Raw genomic sequence first — 21,947 nt, 5'->3', positions numbered from 1 at the left:
CTCATTCTATGAGGCCACCATCACCCTGATACCAAAACCAGACAAAGATACTACAAAAAAAGAAAATTACAGACCAATATCACTGATGAATATAGATGCAAAAATCCTCAACAAACTACTAGCAAACAGAATCCAATAGCACATTAAAAGGGTCATACACCATGATCAAGTGGAATTTATCCTAGGGATGCAAGGATTCTTCAATATCTGCAAATCAATCAATGTGATATACCATATTAACAAATTGAAGAATGAAAAACATATGATCATCTCAGTAGATGCAAAAAAAGCTTTTGACAAAATTCAACACCCATTTATGACAACAACTCTCCAGAATGTGGGCATAGAGGGAACTTAGCTCAACATAATAAAGGCCATATATGACAAATCCACAGCAAACTTCATTCTCAATGGTTTGAGAGCATTTCCTCTAAGATCACGGAAAGTATTTCCCCTAAGATAAGGACCAAGATAAGGATGTCCACTCTCGCCACTATTATTCAACATAGTTTTGGAAGTCCTGGTGATGGCAATCAGAGAAGAAAAAGAAATAAAAGGAATATAAATTGGGAAAGAAGTAAAACTGTCACTGTTTGCAGTTGACATGATACTATACATAGATAATCCTAAAGATGCCACCAGAAAGCTACTAGAGCTAATCAATGAATTTGGTAAAGTTGCAGGAGACAAAATTAATGCACAGAAATCTCTTGCATTCCTATACATTAACAATGAAAGATCAGAAAGAGAAATTAAGGAAACAATCCCAGTCACCATTGCACCAAAAAGAATAAAATACCTAGGAATAAATCTACCTAGGGAGACAAAAGACCTGTATGCAGAAAACTATAAGACACTGATGAAAGAAATTACAGATGATACCAATAGATAGAGAGTATACCATGTTCTTGGACTGGAAGAATCAATATTGTGAAAATGATGATACCACCCAAAGCAATCTACAGATTCAGTGCAATCCCTATCAAATTACCAATAGCATTTTTTTTTACAGAACTAGAACAAAAAAATCTTAAAATTTTTATGGAGACACAAAAGACCCCGAATAGCCAAGCAGTCTTGAGGGGAAAACATGGAGCTGGAGGAATCTGACACTCTGACTTCAGAATATATTACAAAGCTACAGTAATCAAGACAGTATGGTACTGGCACAAAAACAGAAATATAGATCAATGGAACAGGATAGAAAGCCCAGAGATAAACCCATGCACCTCTGGTCAACTAATCTATGACATAGGAGGCAAGGATATACATTGGAGAAAAGACAGTCTCTTCAATAAGTGGTGCTGGGAAAACTGGAAAACCTCATGTAAAATAATGAATTTAGAACACTCCTTATCACTGTACACAAAAATAAACTCAAAATGGATTAAAGACCTAAATGTAAGACCAGACACTATAAAACTCTTAGAGGAAAACACAGGAAGAACACACTTTGACATAAATCACAGCAAGATCTTTTTTGACCCACCTCCTAGAGTAATGGAAGAACACTCTTTGACATAAATCACAGCAAGATCTTTTTTGACCCACCTCCTAGAGTAATGGAAATAGAAGCAAAAATAAACAAATGGGGCCTAATGAAACTTAAAATCTTTGGCACAGCAAAGGAAACTATGACCAAGACAAAAAGACAACCCTCAGAAGGGGAAGAAATATTTTCAAATGACTTAATTTACAAAGGATTAATCTCCAAAATATACAAGCAATCTTAAAAAAACAAACACCCAATTAAAAAATGGGTAGATGACCTAAATAGACATTTCTCCAAAGAAGACATACAGATGGCCGAGAGGCACATGAAAAGCTGCTGAACATCACTAATTATTAGAGAAGTGAAAATCAAAACTACAGTGAGGTATCACCTCACACCAGTTAGAATTGTCATCATCAGAAAGTCTACAAACAACAAATGCTGGAGAGGGTGTGGAGAAAAGGAAACCCTCTTGCACTGTTGGTGGGAATGTAAATTTATACACCATTATGGAGAATAGTATGGAGGTTCCTTAAAAAACTAAAATTATAATTACTGTATGACCCAGCAATCCCCCTACTGGCCATATACCCAGAGAAAACCATAATTCAAAAAGACACATGCACCCCAATGTTCATTGTAACACTATTTACAATAGCCAGGTCATGGAAGCAGCCTAAATGCCCATCGACAGACAAATGAATAGGAAGAAATGTGGTACATATATACAATGGAATATTACTCTGCCATAAAAAGGAACAAAATTGTGTCATTTGTAGAGACTGTCATACAGAGTGAAGTAAGCCAGAAAGAGGAAAACAAATATTGTTTATTAATGCATATGTGTGGAATCTAGAAAAATGGTACAGGTGAACCAGTTTGCAAGGCAGAAATAGAGACACAGATGAAGAGAACAAACGTATGTACCCCAAGGGTGGAAAGGTGGGGAGAGGCACGGTGGTGGTGGTGTGATGAATTGGGAGATTGAGAGTGACATATATACACTAATATGTATAAAATACATAACTAATAAGAACCTGCTGTATAAAAATATAATTAAAATAAAATTAAAAAAAGAAAAAAGCAGGGAGAAGGTAGAGGTAAATTCTGCTTTCAGCCCTTAGCAATCTAGTATGTGCCAGTACTGGCTTAGAACTCAGGTCCAGAAATGACTATCTTATGGTATGGAAACTCACATTTTAATATGAAACACAGAAGAATGGGCAAAGTGTGAATGGAGGGTTACAGGCACCCCAATAGCAACCTGTGTAAAGAACACGAAGGAGGAGGGATTTGCCAGAGTTGAGGGATTGTTTCAGGGAAAACGGATGGAGCTACTGACTACAAACTGAGTTTTAAATAATGAATAAGATGTTGGCAGTAGATGAGGGACTTTCCCCATGAAGTGTGTGTGGAATTACAAGTTATTTGGGCATGCTTTGGGAAGTTCTAGGCTGAGGCCAAGTGAGCCAGGGAAAGGGAGCAATGAAAGATGGTTTAGGATCCATGAACCCCATTAAGGAGGGCCTCCTATGTCTTTGAGGAAGTTTGAACTCACGCTAGGGATGAGGAGAAGCCACTGGAAAGATTTGATCACTGTAATCCCCTGAAAGAAGCTTTGCTTCCTGTATGTGTTGCTATGGTCTGGTCCTGGTGGGGATTAAGTCTTATCCATCTGAGTTCCATCAGCAATTGAAATGCAAAGCCAGTTACAGATAGTGCACCTTAGATATGGCAGTGGGGAGGGGAGAGGAGCAATATAGGGACTGGGGAGAGGGAGGTACAAACTACTGGGTGTAAGATAGGCTACAAGGATGTATTATACAACACAAGGATTAGAGCCATTATTTTGTAATAACTTTAAATGGAGTGTAACCTTTAAAATTTGTATGAAAAAAAGAAATATGGCCTGAGCAAGTATCTCTAACAAAATGTAGAGAGTTGGAGTATAACAAGGAAACTAAGTGAGCTAGAGAAAAATGAGGAGGTGATGTGAAAAGAAGGGGAAAAGGAGACTATAACCTTGTGAAAACAAAGCTCTTGAGTGTACCAGAAGGTGTTACGGTAGAGTTGCAAGATATTTATCTGATTATGTTAGAGAATATATTTCTGCAGTGTTGGTATTAGCATGTGGTTAGTTAAAAAAACTTTTTTTTAATTGGGGTATAGTTGTTTTACAATGTTGTATTAGTTTCTACTGTACAGCAAAGTGGAGTTCCCTGTGCTATAAAGCAGGTTCTCATTAGTTATGTATTTTATACATATTAGTTGGTATATATCTGTTAATCCCAGTCTCCCAATTCATCCCACCCCACCTTTCCCACCTTGGTGTCCATATGTTTGTTCTCTATGTCTGTGTCTCTATTTCTGCCTTGCAAACAGGTTCATCTGTACCATTTTTCTAGATTTCACATATACACATTAATATACGATATTTGTTTTTCTTTCTGACTTACTTCACTCTGTATGACAGTCTCTAAGTCCATCCACGTCTTTACAAACAACCCACTTTTGTTCCTTTTTATGCCTGAGTAATATTCCATTGTATATATGTACCATATCTTCTTCATCCATTCGTCTGTTGATGGACATCCAGATTGCTTCCATGACCTGACTATTGTAAATAGTGCTGCAATGAACATTGGGATGCATGTGTCTTTTTGAATTATTGTTTTCTCTGGGTATATGCCCAATAGTGGGATTGCTGGGTCATATGGTAATTCTATTTTTAGTTTTCTAAGGAACCTCCATACTGTTCTCCATAGCGGCTGTATCAATTTACATTCCCACCAACAGTGCAAGAGTATTCCCTTTTCTCCACACCCACTCCAGCATTTGTTATGGTCGATTTCTTTTTTTAATATCAGCCTATTCAGATCACCTACTTTTTCCTGTGTGAGTTTTGGCACATTGCATCTGTCAAAGAACTGATCCATTTAATCTGTTATCAAATTTGTAGGCATAAAGTTGTTTATAGTATTCTTTTATTATAATGTTAATATCTGTGGAATCTGTATCGATGTCTCCTCTTTCATTTCTTTTTTTTTTGTAGATTTTTTGATGATGGCCATACTGACCAGTGTGAGGTGATACCTCACAGTAGTTTTGATTTGCATTTCTCTAATAATTAGTGATGTCGAGCAGCTTTTCATGTGCCACTTGACCATCTGTATGTCTTCTTTGGAGAAATGTCTATTTAGGTCTTCCACCCATTTTTGGATTGGGTTGTTTGCTTTTTTTAATATTGAGCTGTATGAGCTGTTTCTATATTTTGGAGAGTAATCCTTTGTAAATTGAGTCGTTTGCCATTTTTTTCTCCCATTCTGAGGAGAAAGGGTTGAGGGTTGTCTTTTCATCTTGTTTATTGTTTCCTTTGCTGTGCAGTAGCTTTTAAGTTTCATTAGTTCCCATTTGTTTATTTTTGCTTTTATTTCCATTACTCTAGGAGGTGGGTCAAAAAAGATCTTGCTGTGATTTTTGTCCAAGAGTGTTCTTCCTATGTTTTCCTCTAAGAGTTTTATAGTGTCTGGCCTTACATTTAGGTCTTTAATCCATTTTGAATTTATTTTTGTGTCGGTGTTAGGAAGTGTTCTAATTATATTCTTTGACATGAGACTGTCCAGTTTTCCCAGCACCACTTATTAAAGAGACTGTCTTTTCTTCATTGTATATACTTTCCTCCTTTGTCATAGATTAGTTGACCATAGGTGCATGGGTTTATCTCTGGGCTTTCTATCCTGTTCCATTGATCTATATTTCTGTAGCTTAACAATTTTTAAGCAGCATTAAATTATTAGGGACCATTTTGTACTTTATCATTATCAGTCATATTACTTTTTCATGGGAAATGAAATGTATTTATTTCAGCTTGGTGTTTTACAAATTTCTTTGGTTTGATTGTCTTTTAAGTACTAAGGCCAAATATTTAACCTTTCAACTAAAACATGATTAAACAGCCTATAATGTCTGTTTTCAGGCACATTGAGATTATGTCAGCAATCACCTCTTTGGGAATCATATGCTCTGGAGCTCTTATCAAGATAGAAATACTGGGAAAAAAAAAAAAAAACAAAACAAAACCCTGAACGGAGGCACCAATATCTGTCGCACATTCTTCATTCAATCACTTCATATTTTTAAAAAATATCTTATGAAATAATTTAACCATTCATTATTCAGAGATTAAAAGTTCACAGATATTTAATTAATGACTCAGAGGTGACAGTGTTACTTATATCTTAAGCAGTGGTTCTCAGGTTTTTTTCTGTTCCTAATAACTGGAAGGCTCTCAGAGTAGTAGCTGTCAGATTTCCATTGGTAGTGCCTCTCTCTGAGGGGGAAGGGTGGTTGGGTGAGACATCTCCAGTGATCAGTATGGTTTAGGAAAGCCTCTCTGTTAGACTCAATAATGATCCCTAAATATATCCAGGTCTTAAATCCCATTCATATTCAGATACATATCACTACTTCAAGATTATGACAGACGAAGACAAGATTATGACAGACTTATATGTGCAACCTAAAAACAAAGGAACAAATATAGCGAAACAGAAACAGACACAGATACAGAGAACACACCTAGTGGTTGCCAGAGGAGAGAGCAGGGGTGATGGCTGAAATAGAAGAGGATTAAGAGGTTCAAACTACAAGTTATAAAATAAATTAGTCATGGGGATGTAATGTACAGCACAGATAAAATAGTCTATAATATTGTTATAAGTGTGTATGGTATAAAAATATTGAGTCACTGTGCTGTACACCTGAAACTAATATACTATAGTAAGTCAATTATACTTCAAAAATTATAATAGTTCCTAGACCTACTATTATATTTTATAATTTAATGAATTAATAAAGAAGCACATAGTATTTCTGTATCACAGATTTGGTTTCTTGTTTTTAAAAATAGATTTTTACAGTTATATTTCAATACAATTGGATTACTTTTAATCCTGTGTATTTTAATTTAGCTTATTTATTCTGGGAAGAAGTTCATAGGTTCACCAGATTGCCAAAGAGGGACATAGAATAAAAACGTTTAGAGAAAACCCCCTGCAATAGAATATCTGGCCACCAACGATGCTTTTAATATGAGACTATTTTAAAATTTTCAATCTTTCAGTTCATTTTAATGAGTATTTTCAAGGATAAAGGAGAAAGATTATATCATTTAAAATGTTGCAGAATTGTGTCCTCTGTGTACCTAGTTTTTCCATGACAAATAGGATCTAAACCAATGATATTTGGAGAACTTTATCTGGTGATTAATAATAATAATAATAATAATAATAATTAAACCCTTATGTAAAGCTGGAATTTTAGGTGCTACCATTAGTGAATTACAGAGTATATTGAGTTTGCAAACTATTCCATAAGGGGGAAAGTTTTCATTTTTGTGTGAAGTTATTTCTCACCATCTGTTTATGAGTCTGTATCCTGCTCATTGAGTATCCTCACATCCATCCTTTAACCACTTTTCTATAACAAACATCAGCAGCATCCTTCCTTTTCCCTTAAATTAAAAAAGGGGGTAGGAACGGTTAAAAAAAATCATGTACTGAATCATGAGTGAGATATCAGAAAATACAGCTCTTTTCATCGTTGTTAGCTTAGAATGTATGTTGAGTTTATGGCAGAACTGTTTTACTATCAGGATGGCAGAACTGACAGTCCTATAGTTGCATCATTTGGAGTAACCAGACATTCTCCAGAATTACAGATGTAAGGCTAATGACGTGGCAAACAAAAGCTTTCTGGAGTGTTGTAAATTAGAGTATGTTATCCAGCTGCAAATAAATATCTGAATATGCTGGAAATGATAAATGTTCACTTTGATCTAGTGTCCTTGGCCAAAGTTCTCCATCCGCAAGGGAAAATTGCAAGCTCATTTTTCCTTAGTGCATTTAAGACATTACAGAAAGATCTCATAAATCTTAATTTAAAAAAAACATTTTAAAAAGTTATCTTTTTAAAGCCCAATTTTCTTATAAGTAAGTTGAGCTTTTGTGATGAGGATATATCTGACTGGAGCTCTATGGATTCATTTTCTTAGCCAGCAACAGCTGTGCTGTTCTTTCTAAATAGTAATAATGCTTCTACATTGCACTTGTTTTTTATTGTTGAGGAGGGCTGTTTGTGCCTTTATTGAGTTACTTTGAGAGCAGCCTGATTTTTTTTTAGAATGCACAATAAAACAGAAGTAATTTAAATTTTTAATATGCCTTCCTTGCACCATTAATTAAAATGATTTATGTTTGGTTGCCTCCTTGAAATAGAGTGTGATGTTAGTACTTATTGCTTACATGGTGATGTTTTCCAACAGAGCATCATTTACAAAACACGGTATCAAACACTTCCTGGTCTTAGTTTATTTGCTTTGACAGCAGCACCTTTACTTAACTCACACTGTTCTTCCTAGTCCTCATTTGGCCTTTAAAATTATATTTATTGTCCAGACTTCCAAGTAGCTATTTATTTGTTCAAAGCAGACTCTTTGAACATTGATGAGTCTGTCAAAGAGGAAAGGAAAGGGAGGTGAGATAACCTCGACTATATCTTGGTCTGGATGTTGAAAGCACCTAACATTGTGGGATTCAGAAAAGGGGCTTCCCAAATATTTATGTCAGAGAACTTTGTATTCATGAGAGGAAAGGCACTGCACTTGCTCTCTGATTTTATCAAAAAGAAAGGGAAGAATGAAAGGAAATCCCACATATATTTTAAACAAGTTTTTGTAAACACTAAGAATGATTTGTCTAATAATGGGCTCTTAGGCGCTTAGATGACATTGCTGATAAATTGGGCATTTGTTTCTGTTACTGGCAAGAATCGGTTCTGAAATACTACTTGATCTACAGTCGTTATACAGTATCTTTTTTTTTTTTTTAATCCAAGGCAGTTCACTGTTGACAGTTCTTTTCACTCTTTTCTGAATATTGGAACATACGATTGCATCAAGCTGGCTGCAGGCTCCTGTACTGACATTTTCTAGCTCAAAGAATGCCCACATCACTCGAACATTTGAAAAGTGTTAATGAGCAGATCAAAAGGACTGTTGCCTGAAGCAGCTTTTTTTTTTTTATTTAAGAAATCGGCTCTCCTCCAAACTGAAATCTTCATTCTAACAACTAAGTAGATGAGATGTAATCCTCCCCGATGATGATAATAACAAACGAAAAAAAAAAAAAAAAACCTGGAGAAGAATCAAAGTCTGCATATGGTTCACAAAGTGGTGAAAGTGTTTTCCAGAATCTTCAATACCGAGCTGAAGGATGCTAAGTGGAAAAAATCCTGGCAACTAGGCAATATTATGCCTTTTAAAATCTGCAAATTCTCATAAAATATGGTGCTTATGAATACATCCTTTTCAAAGATGAATGTGTTCTTGCACTATTTAATACAAGAATGGGATTCTCATGACTGTTATTTTTAATGTATTTGGACCAACAGTCAGGTTTCCTTTTCTCCTGCACTAATTTTGCTGAAATGTAGAAATATCAGTGGACACAGACTTTTGCCATTTTTGGCTTTGGGGCTGAATGGCTTCAGATTATTTTCACTCTCCTTTGTTACTTATGAAGCTGTGTGGTAGAATGGAGAGAGGGAGCATTTTGAAACATCACACACACACACAAAACTTATTTCCTCTTCCAACATTTCTAGGGCAATGATGGTGGGCATATGAATGAATATGTTATGTCCCTATGAAATGGGGATGATAACATCTATCTCACACAGTTACCATAAATATTGATCTATATCTATCTATATCCATCTATCCATCTATCTATCTATCCATCCATCTAACCATCCATCCATGCATTCATCCCAGCAAGTAATAAACCTCAACACATCTTAAGCCTTTTCTCCTGCACCTTTTCCCTTTACAATCCAAACCTTATTTTAAAAGGATGTCATGTGGCAGAGGAAGTTGAACCCAGAGTTTTGAGGAAGATGGACCCGTTTAAATACTAATTCTAATGTTTTCTCTGTGTATCCTTGGACAAGTTACTGAATTCAGGCCCCTCTCTCCTTGTATTTAAAATAAGCATAGTAACTGCATAGGATTATTATGAAGATGAGAGAAATATAGAGTGCGTGGCATATGGCAGCACCAATAAATGTCATTATTGTTAATAGTATTAACAGCACACAGATGAGCCTTTGCTCTGCTTCAGTTTCTGAAAGTGCTGTTATTTGTTGTGGTGGTGGTGGTATCTCTTAATCTACTAGGTCAAAATTTGATTTATGTAGAGTATTAAGGGTTTTGTTTTCATTGTTAACAATGTAGAAAATATACTTGCCATGATTTCAAAATCAATTTAAATTTATAATAAACAATGCATTTAGTCATACATAAGATTAATTACACATTATTGGAAAAACAAACCCTAAAGTTCTTTTCTGGAATAAGGTGAATACAAATGTATGTAGACATATGGCCTACTTAATTATGTAAAGGCATAGAAGAAAAAGACTTGGTGGAAATATTGTGATATGTATTTTGTTTTATCATTCTATTAGAATTTTCATTTTGGAAAGGACCTACAGTGAATCAATTTTATTTCCCAGATGAAGAAACTTAGCATGGTCTTACATTTTCCCATCTGTCTTTGAGTTCATTAGCTCTCTGACTTTACTGGTTGAAAGAGAAATGTGATACTTCATTTTCTTTGGAACTAGCAATATCTTAATTTCATGGAAATCTTTCTCTATTGGTTATCATTTATATCTTTTTTTTTCCTCTGTATTTTGCTTATAAATTTAGAGGTTGGCTATGAGCCTTTGCAAACATTCTCAGCTAGTTTCTTCAGCTCACTTTCAATCATATTTTTAGTATCTCTTGTTTGCACAGCACTTTATTAGGTGCTGTGATATTTTCAAAGAGGGGGAAATGATATTGCCCCTAAGAAATCTACAGTTTTGAGGGGTAATTGAAAAATTCCAAAATAAACATATAAACCCAAACTGATGAAGCATGAATTGTTCAACGGTGCAGCACGTATATTGTTAGAAGTTTTAAAGCTTCTAGATAAAGCGATAGAAAGTTGGTAGACTACTCTGTAATGGCTGGATGGGACTTAATATGGAAATGGTAATTTTTGGGGGGGTAGAAAATGGATCTTCAGTCAGCCTGGAGTTAGAAGTACACATGCAGGGATGTTTGTACATAGGGTGTTAGGGTCTAATTATACCGTGCTGAGACATTTGAACAATGACAATTCACGTGGTGGCTCATGTAGATGTACTGAAAAAGGAGTTTGCATTTTCCAGGTTGTGGCTTATGATAGCAGATAAAGAGTCGCTGATAAAGAAGGCAAAGATGTCTCTCATTATCCTGCTGTGAGTTTGTCACCAGTGGTCATATGAGGATTTTAAATTGAAACTCAGTTTACCCATATTAATGCTAAAACTTGATGCTATGCAGGATAATCAGTATGATAAATATGACATGAAAAAGGAAGTGTTATGGAGGGGTATGTTCAGTGATTCTTAGGAGATATAACATAGAACAGGTTGGGGATACTATTTAAGTCCTCAGAAATTTATATATCAGTACAAGATGTACACGTAATAAGTAGAGTAAATTTGAAATCCTCACAAGGAAATGAAAATGAGTTCGGGTACATTATACTCAGACTTAGTGGAATGAAGGACATACCTTGGGCTTTTTCTGGTGAGAGAACTCTGGAGAGCACTTTATGGTAGTTTGCAAAACTGAGTGGTAAGCTTCTTCCCAAAATTCAGTAATTCCTCGAGTTCAGTTGTGGCCACTGGAACCTTTGATCCATTTTGACTAGAGAAACCATCAATTGAGCTTCTATTAGAAAAATAGTGACCTGGCTACATGGGTTAGAATGAAGGATGAGTTAGAGATAGAGGAACAAGCTAGAGGTCTAATTTAGCTACAAATAAAGCACGTAGACATTGATGCCAAAATAAAGCTATGGTAATTATAGACTATCAATCAATGTTATCAATATGTTATTAGTTAAAATGCATAGAATCAAAGTGAGGATTGCTCGGGTGCATCTGTTTTGCCTGAGAACCATGCATTTAATTATAATGGATCAGCCACACCTAAAATGTTATTTATCAGTTCTGGAAACCACACTTTGAGATATTGTTCAAGTGAATATATACTAAAGAAACTGACCAAGATGACCCAATAACTCAGACCGTTACACAAAAAATGATTGTGATGTTTAGCTTCCAGATGTGTAAGTTCAATAGATATATGGTTATTATCCAAGTATTCAAAAATAGGAACTGCTCTTTTCTGGAATTAAAAATAGTTGTGTGTATGCATGTGTTTCCACACTCTAGGATCAGGACTAAAGGGTGGAAACTACGGAGAAGGAGGCTTTGGCTTCTTTTGGGGGAAAAATTTTCAAATGATGTGAGTTCCTTGCCAATGGAATAAATTGCTTTGTGAAGTTGTGAATTTCTCTTTATTGCAGGAATTCAAACATAGTTGGACTACAGCTAGGTGGGAAGTTTTCAGAATAATGAAGTTTTGGTTGGATGTGTATTGGAGAAGTTGAAAAACATTGTACTAGATATTTTTAAGGTCCAGAGATCTTGAGTTCATGATTTTAGGTAGTGATAGTAGGAATGGAATGCATAGAATCCTTCCTTCTTCCCGTGATCTTCCTTCCTTCCTCCTCCTCTCCCTTTAACCCTTCCTCTATCTTTATTTTCTCTTTCCCACTTTCTTCCTTTTTCTCTCTTCCTAACTTCCCTTCTGTGCTTCCTTTCTGCTAGACACTCTACTAAGTACTGGGAATACAGTGAGGAACAAAGCAGACATAAAATCCATCCTCTTAGAAGTTACAGTGTTTTGGAGTTAGATAAAATTATCAATTGTGACCAATGCTAGGGGAGAACAAATAGGCACCTGTACATATTAAGGTAATCTGATCTGCTTTGAGAGGATTGGGGGAGTTCATGGTGGGGGGGGGAGAAAAAAGGAAAATATAGAACAGGGAGAGGGAGAGAAAGAGAATAATATTTCAAAGAATCTTTTGAACATGGTAAATGATTTTGGTGAAGTCATTTAGAAGTGAGAATAAATTATAGATTATGAGAAAATTTTAAGGATGCAACTTTAAGGAAAGAGTGATTTACTTGAAAGAAACAAGGAAGATAGGAAGAAGAGTTGGCTCTTAAATGAAGCTTATTAGGTTGGTTTTGACCCTGTTGACTGTGAAATATTGATAGATCTGGTTTTCATTGATTGATTTTGGACATGCAGGTTGATAATATGAATGCTTCCTTTTTATAAAGGAAATGCACCTGTAGCTCGATAACCTTTATTTTATTTTACCACAGTATTATTTTAAATCTTTATCCGCTCCTGGCATTTGTTTCTGGGCTAAATGTAAAACTTCACAGATTTCTATCCTTCAATATTAGTAAAAAAGAACTGGGATTTTATGTTTATTGATAAGACAAAATTGAATTAAACAGAAGGGTTAAATAGAAATAACAGCATTTCTTGTAGCATTCAAAAATTTGAATGCTACAATGAGTTAGTTCAAGATTCATTCAGATTAAATTACTGTCCAGTTATATCTATGTAATTGTAGTTACTGTTTGCATTTTTTCCTGAGATTTAGATCTAAACTAAAATTTGATGATGAAAGTAATATATATGAAGAAAATTATGAGTCAATTCGCTAAACATTATCAGTAACAAAAAAAAAACGTTCATTATGAAAAATTTCAAACATATACAAAGAGAAAGAGTGAAATAATGAATCTCTCATGTCTATTTAGTTTCAATGATTATCAATTTATAGCTAAATTTATTTCATATATAACCTCTTTACTTCCCCACCCCAAATTATTTTGATGAAAATATCAGAATTATATCATTTAATCTGGAAATGTTTCAGTATATATCTTTAAAATATATGCAGTCTTTAAAAAACATATTCATGATAACAGGAATATACCTGAACAGTAGTAATAATTCTTTGATGATATTCATTTTCAGAGTTACTATTGTTTTAACATTTTAAAAATTTAATAAGATAATTGAAACATTTGACCTTAGATGAAGTGAAGCAGTTATATTTTTGAACAGTTTTTCTTCTTAGTATTGAGACTTGGATGTGTACTTGAATTATCAGACACTACTGGCCCTTGGTCAGTAGTTTTCTATCATGATGGTATGAAAGTCCAGATACCCCAGTACCAGTAAAGCTCATTTAAATTTGATCTCAGTCTGTATTCCTCTCACATAAAGAATTAACCACATCAAATTTCATGAAATAGCATATTGAGTAACGATTCACAGGAAAGGACTCTTGGCTAAGAGGTTGATTTGTTTCTAGGTTAAAAGGTGGGGAAAGAGAGTATGTTAATTTCTCTATTATCGCATCCAAGGCAAGCTAACTTTGTATTGTCAATTTGTGAAAAAGTCAGTGAATCATAGCAGGAAGACTTAGTAAATTCCTACTCCATTTGAGGGGACATACTGTAATCTAGTGAAAAATGTTTGCATTAGAAGAGCCACTTAGTGCAAGGTATTTGACAATTTTTGCTCTTGTTATTTATCTGAAAACTGAAGCTATATCTATATCATAAAGATAAAATGAATGAATGCACTAGTTAGCTAGCTAGTTAGTCAAAGAAAACCTAGTAGTTGCTAGTTAGTCCAAAGCTAGTTACAAACAAGCCCAGGTTCAAAAGGGAGGCATATGTTTTGGGAGGCTAGGTTCATCTGGGACATCTTTGGTGCCACCACAGTATTTTACTAATCTAATTATTTTTATACATCCTTTCTGTCTCCTCCCTGTGCCACTGAAGTTTCTGCATTTGATTGTTTTTTTGGTTTTGTTTGTTTTGGTACAGGTTATCAAGGATCCTCCTCCACCACCACCCTCTGCACCAAAAGAGGTAAATGAGTGCCTAATAAGTGGTGTGGGTGTATTTAGATATTAACCCTAATTTGATCAATTACATTGTTATTAGATAACTGTGATATCTATCTATTGACTTCTGAAATTATGAAAATCAATTATATTTTGTCTTCTCATGATTTCTTTCATGTGCTAGAGGAACGGGACCTTCACACATTGATAAACATAGACTAGCCATCAGGATCAATAGTACATAGAGATTTAATTTACTTTTTATAGCAATATATCAATAGTTCTGCTGTCACTTGTCTTATTTACAAAAAGTTGGAAGATCCAAGCTGGCAGTTTAAAGATATTATTACTTTCTTCAAAATGATTATTACTTTTACATTACTCTGTTAGCCAAAATTGTGTTAGCAACAGAAAATATGGTGTGCATTTTCAAAGCTTCTCAACTACCTATCTTTTCAGTACAAATTTCACAGAGTTTAAATTTACACATACATTGAGGCTTTAAATGATCATTGAAATGTGGTCCTAATTTTAAGGTTTTGTCTTCTTAACTATGAAGTGATGAATAAATCTGGAAAAAACAAATGCTGCTCATAGTCAAGGAGCAACTTCTGGTAGCCTAATGAAATAAGGTAGATTCCTCAAATTGTGGACTGGAAGGAGTCCTCATATTCTGTAGAATCTCACTTGAAATTTATGCACATAAGCATAAGTACATCCACATGTGCTATATGTAATTTTTACTATATTTTGTCCATATTAGTGTCATTATTCGGAAAAATATTTAAATGTGAGTTGGTTCTGACTAAGCAATATTTTAAGAAATTAATTAAACTCAGTTTTAAAAACTTGTATACACATAGGAGGAAGAAGAACCTCTGCCTACCAAGAAATGGCCAACTGTGGATGCTTCTTATTATGGTGGTCGAGGTGTTGGAGGAATTAAAAGAATGGAGGTTGGTATCTTAAAAAAAAATTAGAAGCTGCTAATCTGGAATATGTAGTTTTAGAGCTATCAAGCCATGGAAACTGTACTTTTCACAACTCAGTATCCTAATATCATCCATTTTTACTTAACACTAGGTCTTTTTTGTACAATTCTTTTTCTATGGAATAATCCTAGCCATTTCAAAACTATTCAAGAACTGACTTCATTAGTCAAAGAACTACATTGATAAGATGTCTGAATTCTAAAGGGCAAAACAAAATTAGGGTTTTTTTTTTACTATTTTGGAAAAAATTCCTACGGAGAACATCAACTTTGAAGAAGCCAACTACTTAAAGTTGCAACAATGCTTGTCTTTGAAAAGATCCAATAGTTAAGTACTATTTGAGGAGAAAAATATTAAAATATTCAATATCATGGATAAGACCCTATCACAAATGTAGAGGAAGTACATTTAAGGCTTTTTTTTTTACAGGTTTTAATTACCACTTATGAATAATCATAATTAATATTAAATATCATTTATAGGTTATTAAATTTTTAGACTGGAAAACGTATGGACTAAAAGTGAACTTAAATATTATATCTTGAAGATGAAATGAGGTCTTTTTACCACCACAGAAGTATTTTTCAAAGTGATGGATTAATTTATAATAAGCAAGCACTGTCAGCACTGAGCCCTTAACAACAGTATAGATAGGCCAACATCCCACCCAAAGGAGAAATTGGAGGAATTTTCTCATTGATATGGTGACATTATTATTAAACACAGATCCTGGCATTTCTTTCTTATTAGTTATTCTTTAATTTTATTTCTTGATAAGAAAGAGTTTTTATGTGTTTTGCAATCATTGCACGTCTCCTACTGTCATATCTGCTTTGTCCCATTACTGTCAGCAAAAATCAATAAGCTAATTAACAACCTCACAACTGTTGCAATTTTCTTTTCTTTCTTTTTTTTTTTATTTAATTTTTTTGTTGTGCCATGTGGCATGCCGGATCTTAGTTCCCCGACCAGGGATCAAACCTGTGCCCCCTGAAGTGGAAGCATGGAGTCTAAACCACTGGACCACCAGGGAAGTCCCACAATTTTCTCTTTTTATACATTTTAATAAAATTCAGATTCCCAAGGAGAATTTCCCATTTTCAGCATAAATTTCAGTACTCTTCAAAAGAAGCCCAGACTTACTTAAATGACTGTCATTACTAAAGTGGTTAAGTCATCTGATAATGATTGTCATTTTCTTGACCACATTAGATCTTAAAATAATGCACATTTTCCTAGAGCTTGCCACTTTATTGCTGAAATATCTTCTGAGACAGGTACCTCCTTGCCAATAAGCCATGAAAAAGGCAGGTGCTAGAACTTACTACATTTGTCTTTTGGAGAAAATATTGCTTCTGTGTTTGCTGGTGGGTAGTTGGGAATATCAAGCAGTAGAAGAGAACATGGTGAGGCTAGCTCTTGTTACTTGACATGGAAGGAAGGTCATTTTCCTTTCATTTGCCTTTGTTGTGTCATTCTAGGATTGGAAAGGTTGGGGAGAGTGTGTATTAGATGTCCCTACATATATAAAAAATACAATTGTAAATAAAATCATTACATATGAATATCCAAATATGATCTGTCATAGCTTATTTTTAGTTTATTTAGTCTCGTTCCAAAATGTGTGTATAAAAAGATGTATGCAGGGGGAAAAGGGTTTGACAGGAAATAGCACAACATGTTAGTAACTATCTCTGAATGGAGTGATTTTCAATTTGTGTTATATATTTCCCTGTTTGTTCCCAACTTATTTGACAGTGAGCATGTATTAATTTATATTCAGAAAAATAAACTTAATTCCATTTTGAAATCCACACATATAAAATACCACATGACAATGAGGTTCAGATATATTAGTTCTTGCTAAAAACACGAGGAATTGTAGCAGATTTTTGTTACTCCAATATTCCATGTTCCAAAGATTAAGATATATTTCTACAGAAAAGAAAAGTTAATGCATGAGCTACTGAATGGGTTCTGAGTTAAAAGGCATATTATTGGAATATGGTCAAGAAAGCCAAGGGCCCATGAACATTCTTGAGTAACTCACATTTCACGTTTTAAGAGTTATTGACTCTTTTACTTAAAATGTAAAATTTAATTTAATTCAAATTTAATTGAAATTTATTTATTTGTGTTTTAGTTATTGACTCTTAATTAATGTGAAATTATATTGCCCTAGCTTTTTCACTGAAGAAAATTTATGAGGACTCACCCACTTTTAATAAATCAGAGTCCATTTTAGCCATGGATAATTTTGGCTACATTTTATGTAGTACTCCATCGATGAAATGGAAATGGGAATGAGAATGAAGAAAAAAATGAGAAAATAAATGTGGGCTTCACAAAGGGGAAACACGATATGTAAAAATACACAATAAAAAATAAACTGAGGGACTTCCCTGGTGCTACAGTGATTAAGACTTCATGTTTCCACTACAAGGGGCACAGGTTCAATCCCTGGTCTGGGAACTAGGATCCCATATGCCACACAGTGAGGCCAAAAAAAACAAAGAAAAAAATAAACTAAGAATTAAGTGACTTTAGACTTTTTCAAACATCAACTAATTTAAACTTGGAGAGGAAAAATAGAAAACATAACTTGTTTTAAAACAGTGACTATTCAATCCTGAAAAGTATTTTCCTTAAAAAAATTCCCTAGTTTAAACTGGGGAAAGTGAAAGGAATTATAGAAATTATGAGCACATCTGAATTAAAGAATAAATCTTCATAACTCAATGTTATTTTAAGCCAGTATAGGGATTTTACCTAGAAATTTTTTCTTCCTCCTAAATATTTAAACACTATCATAATCGCAGTTTGCAGAAAGCTGGAGCTGAGCTGAGGTTAATAACAGCTGTTAGCACAACTGAGCCATAATACCTAATGGCTTCAAATGTGTGTTTCTGCCAGTTCTGCGTGAAACTGTTTTTGTTTCTTTTCTCAATTCTGAAATTGCTTCTTTATGATACAACCTCCAAATATGCTGTGGAAATTATGGAATTTCATTGTTTATCATGAAAGCCAAGTACAATTGGAAGAATTCAGCTATCAAGCTTGCACTTTTTTTAAAATAGTAAAACGTCAGATATATTAATTCTGTTAAGGCTGCCTTTAGCAGTCCATTCTTGTTATTCTTTTTTTTTTTTTTTTTTTTTTTTGCGGTACACGGGCCTCTCACTGTTGTGGCCTCTCGCATCGCGGAGCACAGGCTCCGGACGCGCAGGCTCAGCGGCCATGGCTCACGGGTCCAGCCGCTCCGCGGCATGTGGGATCTTCCTGGACCAGGGCACGAACCCGTGTCCCCTGCATCGGCAGGCGGACTCTCAACCACTGCACCACCAGGGAAGCCCTTTCTGTATTCTTTTATCATTTTTGACTATCTCAATGTGGTCAAACTAAAATATTAAAATTTATACATATGTGTGTATATATATTTAATTGCTTTTAAGAGTTTTAGGAAAACTGTATAAAGTGTTTCCTAGTTTGAGTGAGATTGAGTGAGAATTGATTGTTGTATTGTCTGTGGTGATGGTGATAATAATGATAAAACAGCTACTTCATGAACTAACACTAATGGATTTATTTAATGCATTTCCTTTATACCTCAGCAACTATGTATCATATGTTTAGAAATGCAATGTTGGGTCAGAACTCTAGTTCAAAGTGTTCTTTATCTGAGAATGGTACAATGATACTTGGAGGAAGACTATGAGTACCATTGCCTCTAGGATATCAACTGTGAAGGCTGGGCTAGTTAAAATCTAAGTTAAAAATCCATCATTTCTGAATGGATCTAAATTTTACCTACTTATATTTCTACTCTGAATTACTTCTCTCTGTTATGATACTCATATGTTTATTTGACTATGTATCTTCATTTGTTTTTTTATTTTTTCCCTTAAAATTGAGGGAAATTGTAAAATTGAGACTTTACAACTGCAGGAGATGTGTCCTGGTTTTAGAGTTTCTTAGTCCAATTTAGATATATCTAAAGATTTTTAAAGTTTTAGTTTATCTAGGTGAAGACACTGTGATTTGAAAGAGAAGGTCATTTCTCTGGAAAGGAAGCCAACTATCTAGTTCTAAAGGTTTAATGGTGTTTAAAACAATTTTAAAGACCTCATAAAGGACATTCTAGTACCACTGATAACACTGAAAGATACAGATACATTTTAATGACTCAACCGAATCCAATTGAAGTTGAAAACCTACTCTAAAATTGTAGTAAAAAAAGGTAAAAACATCTAAGTAAGCCTTATCAAAAAGCTATGACTAGATCTTTCTATGAACAGTAATCATCTGTATTCCTACCCACTAATTCAGGTCATTAAAATGCTTTTAAAAAGCATTTAATCATTTTTTCTTTGTAGAAATTATTCAACTCTGGTGAGCCACTGTGTGCCCTGGACAGGCCTTCCTGTTTCTTTTTAGAGCTTCACTTATCTATGTCTTCTTTGGAAACGTCCTTGGTTTTTAGACTTCTCTACTGTTCCTGGTTGGACAAAGCCTTTCTCCAGGGGCCACAACTTCTTCACGTGCCCACACATAAAAAATTTGGCTAAAGTTTAGCCAATTTTCATTGAAAAATAAAGAAAACATCATTTGACCTTCTTGTTTTCAATGTCTAGGATTTTCAGAGAAAGGAATCCTCCCAAATTTGTGGAATTCCCTGGTGTCCCTGAATTTTTCTCTTCAAAGCAGAGTCTTTTCAGATTTGTCTTCCTCAATGAAAAATTGATATGTCAAATAACCATACCCATATGAGTAGAGGAAATAAAGACTGAGAGCTACTTTACAAAGTTGAGCTTTACAAAATTGAGAAAAACATATATAATTATTTTATTTCCAAATGCTAAAGTTTAAATCATACTTTTTGCCTTAGTCAAACTTGATGGAAAGTTTGGAAGGAAAAATTAACTCCTTTGTATAAAATATATTTGTAAAATTCAAACCTATTTGAAACTTACTGCACCCTTCAGACTACATATGTTCAAATCCCTGTCCTGCTGCTTACTAGCTGTGTGGCTTTGGGCTCATCACTTAACCTCTCTGTGTCTCAGTTTCCTCATCTGGAAGCAAAAACATCGTATCTATCTCATTGCATTTTTGTATGGATTAAAGGCAGCTTGGCACATAATTATCATTCAGTAAATACTAATTATCATCATCATTACCATCTATTTCACCCAATGTCATCAGTATATACAGGTATGTGTTTAGCTAGAAGGAGAACATACCTAATTAGAGAATAGAGTTATTCACTGTCATGCATTTCATATGTAAAACACAAATTAACTCCTTATTTGAAACAATGGAGAAATGGCTGCATCAAATTTAATAGATGCCAGATTTTTATAAAGGCTCTTTATTTCTAGGATCTTAATATTAAATACATGAGTGGTGAGAAACCTATTAAATCTCAGAAGAATAGGAATTTGGAGCTAGGATACCTACTCATCTTTGGACTCTTGAGGTGGTGAATCAAAGAACCAACTAAACAAGAGCCTGTTCCTCTAGGCCACTATATGTCTGATATCAGTATTTCCCTTTGTTTTAAAGGTTCGTTGGGGTGATAAAGGATCTACGGAGGAAGGTGCAAGGCTAGAGAAAGCCAAAAATGCTGTGGTGACCATTCCTGACGAACCAGAGGGGCCCCTTAGGCCCAGACCACCTCGACCCAAACCCACACTCCAGCCTCCTCAGACAAAGTGGTACACGCCAATTAAGGTGACTGTTCAAACTTTGTGGGATTTAATGGCAACTTCCTAGAGAAAGTGTAATCCTTTTAGTCTCCCTGCCCACCCCCCCAACCATCTGCAGGAGGACCAAGGTATATCAAATAACAGACATTCAATTTACCTTATAACAAGTGAATATTTCTCAGTAACAAGAAACTCCATTTTTATTATTTATTCATTCATTAAATTTATGAAAGAAATGAGAGGAGAAAATAAGGCTTTACCTTCTTCATTTTAGCTCACTTATTTAACAAGTGGAGGCCGTGTACATTCCCCAGGGATTTACAGATCATGTTTCCCTTTAGGGTCGGCTGGATGCACTCTGGGCTTTGTTGCGGAGGCAGTATGACCGGGTGTCCTTGATGCGACCTCAGGAAGGAGATGAGGTTTGTATGTGGGGATGTGTTAGGAAAATAGTGACCGATCAGGTGTGTATAAGGAAGGGAGGGAAATAATATTCAAAAAGAACCCAAAGTCCTCATTACAGCTGAAGAAGGAATTATTATTGTCTCATGCAAATTCCTATTATGTAGGGTGCTTAATAAATGATTACCTATTATTAGAATATGTCTTCAAGCCACAGTTGAACACGAGGTCCTTTTCAAGTAACATAAAAATTAAGGTCCACTGTACACATACTTTAATAAGCACACTCAATGCTTCAGCCTTTGACTTGGACGACATCACGTTCTGTTCTCAGGTTTTTTACCCAGCGGGGAGGACAGAGTGGGGATTAGTAAGTCTTGCTAACATTCACTAGCATTGAGGCCTGGGGTACATGCCTCAGATCCTCTGTTGCTTTAGGTATAAATAAGTATTTTCCTGCCTTCAAAGTTGATTTAAT

General features: G+C 34.8%; 1 protein-coding gene across 2 annotated transcripts in view; it reads left to right on the top strand.

Annotated features, from left to right (window-relative positions):
• Positions 1-21,947, top strand: part of ANTXR2 (ANTXR cell adhesion molecule 2) — a gene marked incomplete at both ends in the record, with an annotated part of 141,577 nt that overhangs the window by 78,434 nt on the left and 41,196 nt on the right. Inside the window, 4 exons of one of the 2 annotated variants that reach the window (XM_079705053.1) lie at positions 14,351-14,395; positions 15,234-15,326; positions 20,925-21,092; positions 21,409-21,489. In XM_079705053.1, the coding sequence (XP_079561179.1) occupies positions 14,351-14,395; positions 15,234-15,326; positions 20,925-21,092; positions 21,409-21,489 (387 nt within the window). Of the gene's footprint in view, positions 1-14,350; positions 14,396-15,233; positions 15,327-20,924; positions 21,093-21,408; positions 21,559-21,947 lie in introns of those variants that run through there. The other variant, XM_079705052.1, reaches the window with a different exon arrangement.

The sequence above is a fragment of the Hyperoodon ampullatus genome (assembly GCF_949752795.1).
Source record: "Hyperoodon ampullatus genome assembly, chromosome: 1".
NCBI lineage: Eukaryota > Metazoa > Chordata > Mammalia > Artiodactyla > Ziphiidae > Hyperoodon > Hyperoodon ampullatus.
Note: the sequence above shows the minus strand (reverse complement) of the source record. Positions and strands in the feature narration are given on the sequence as shown.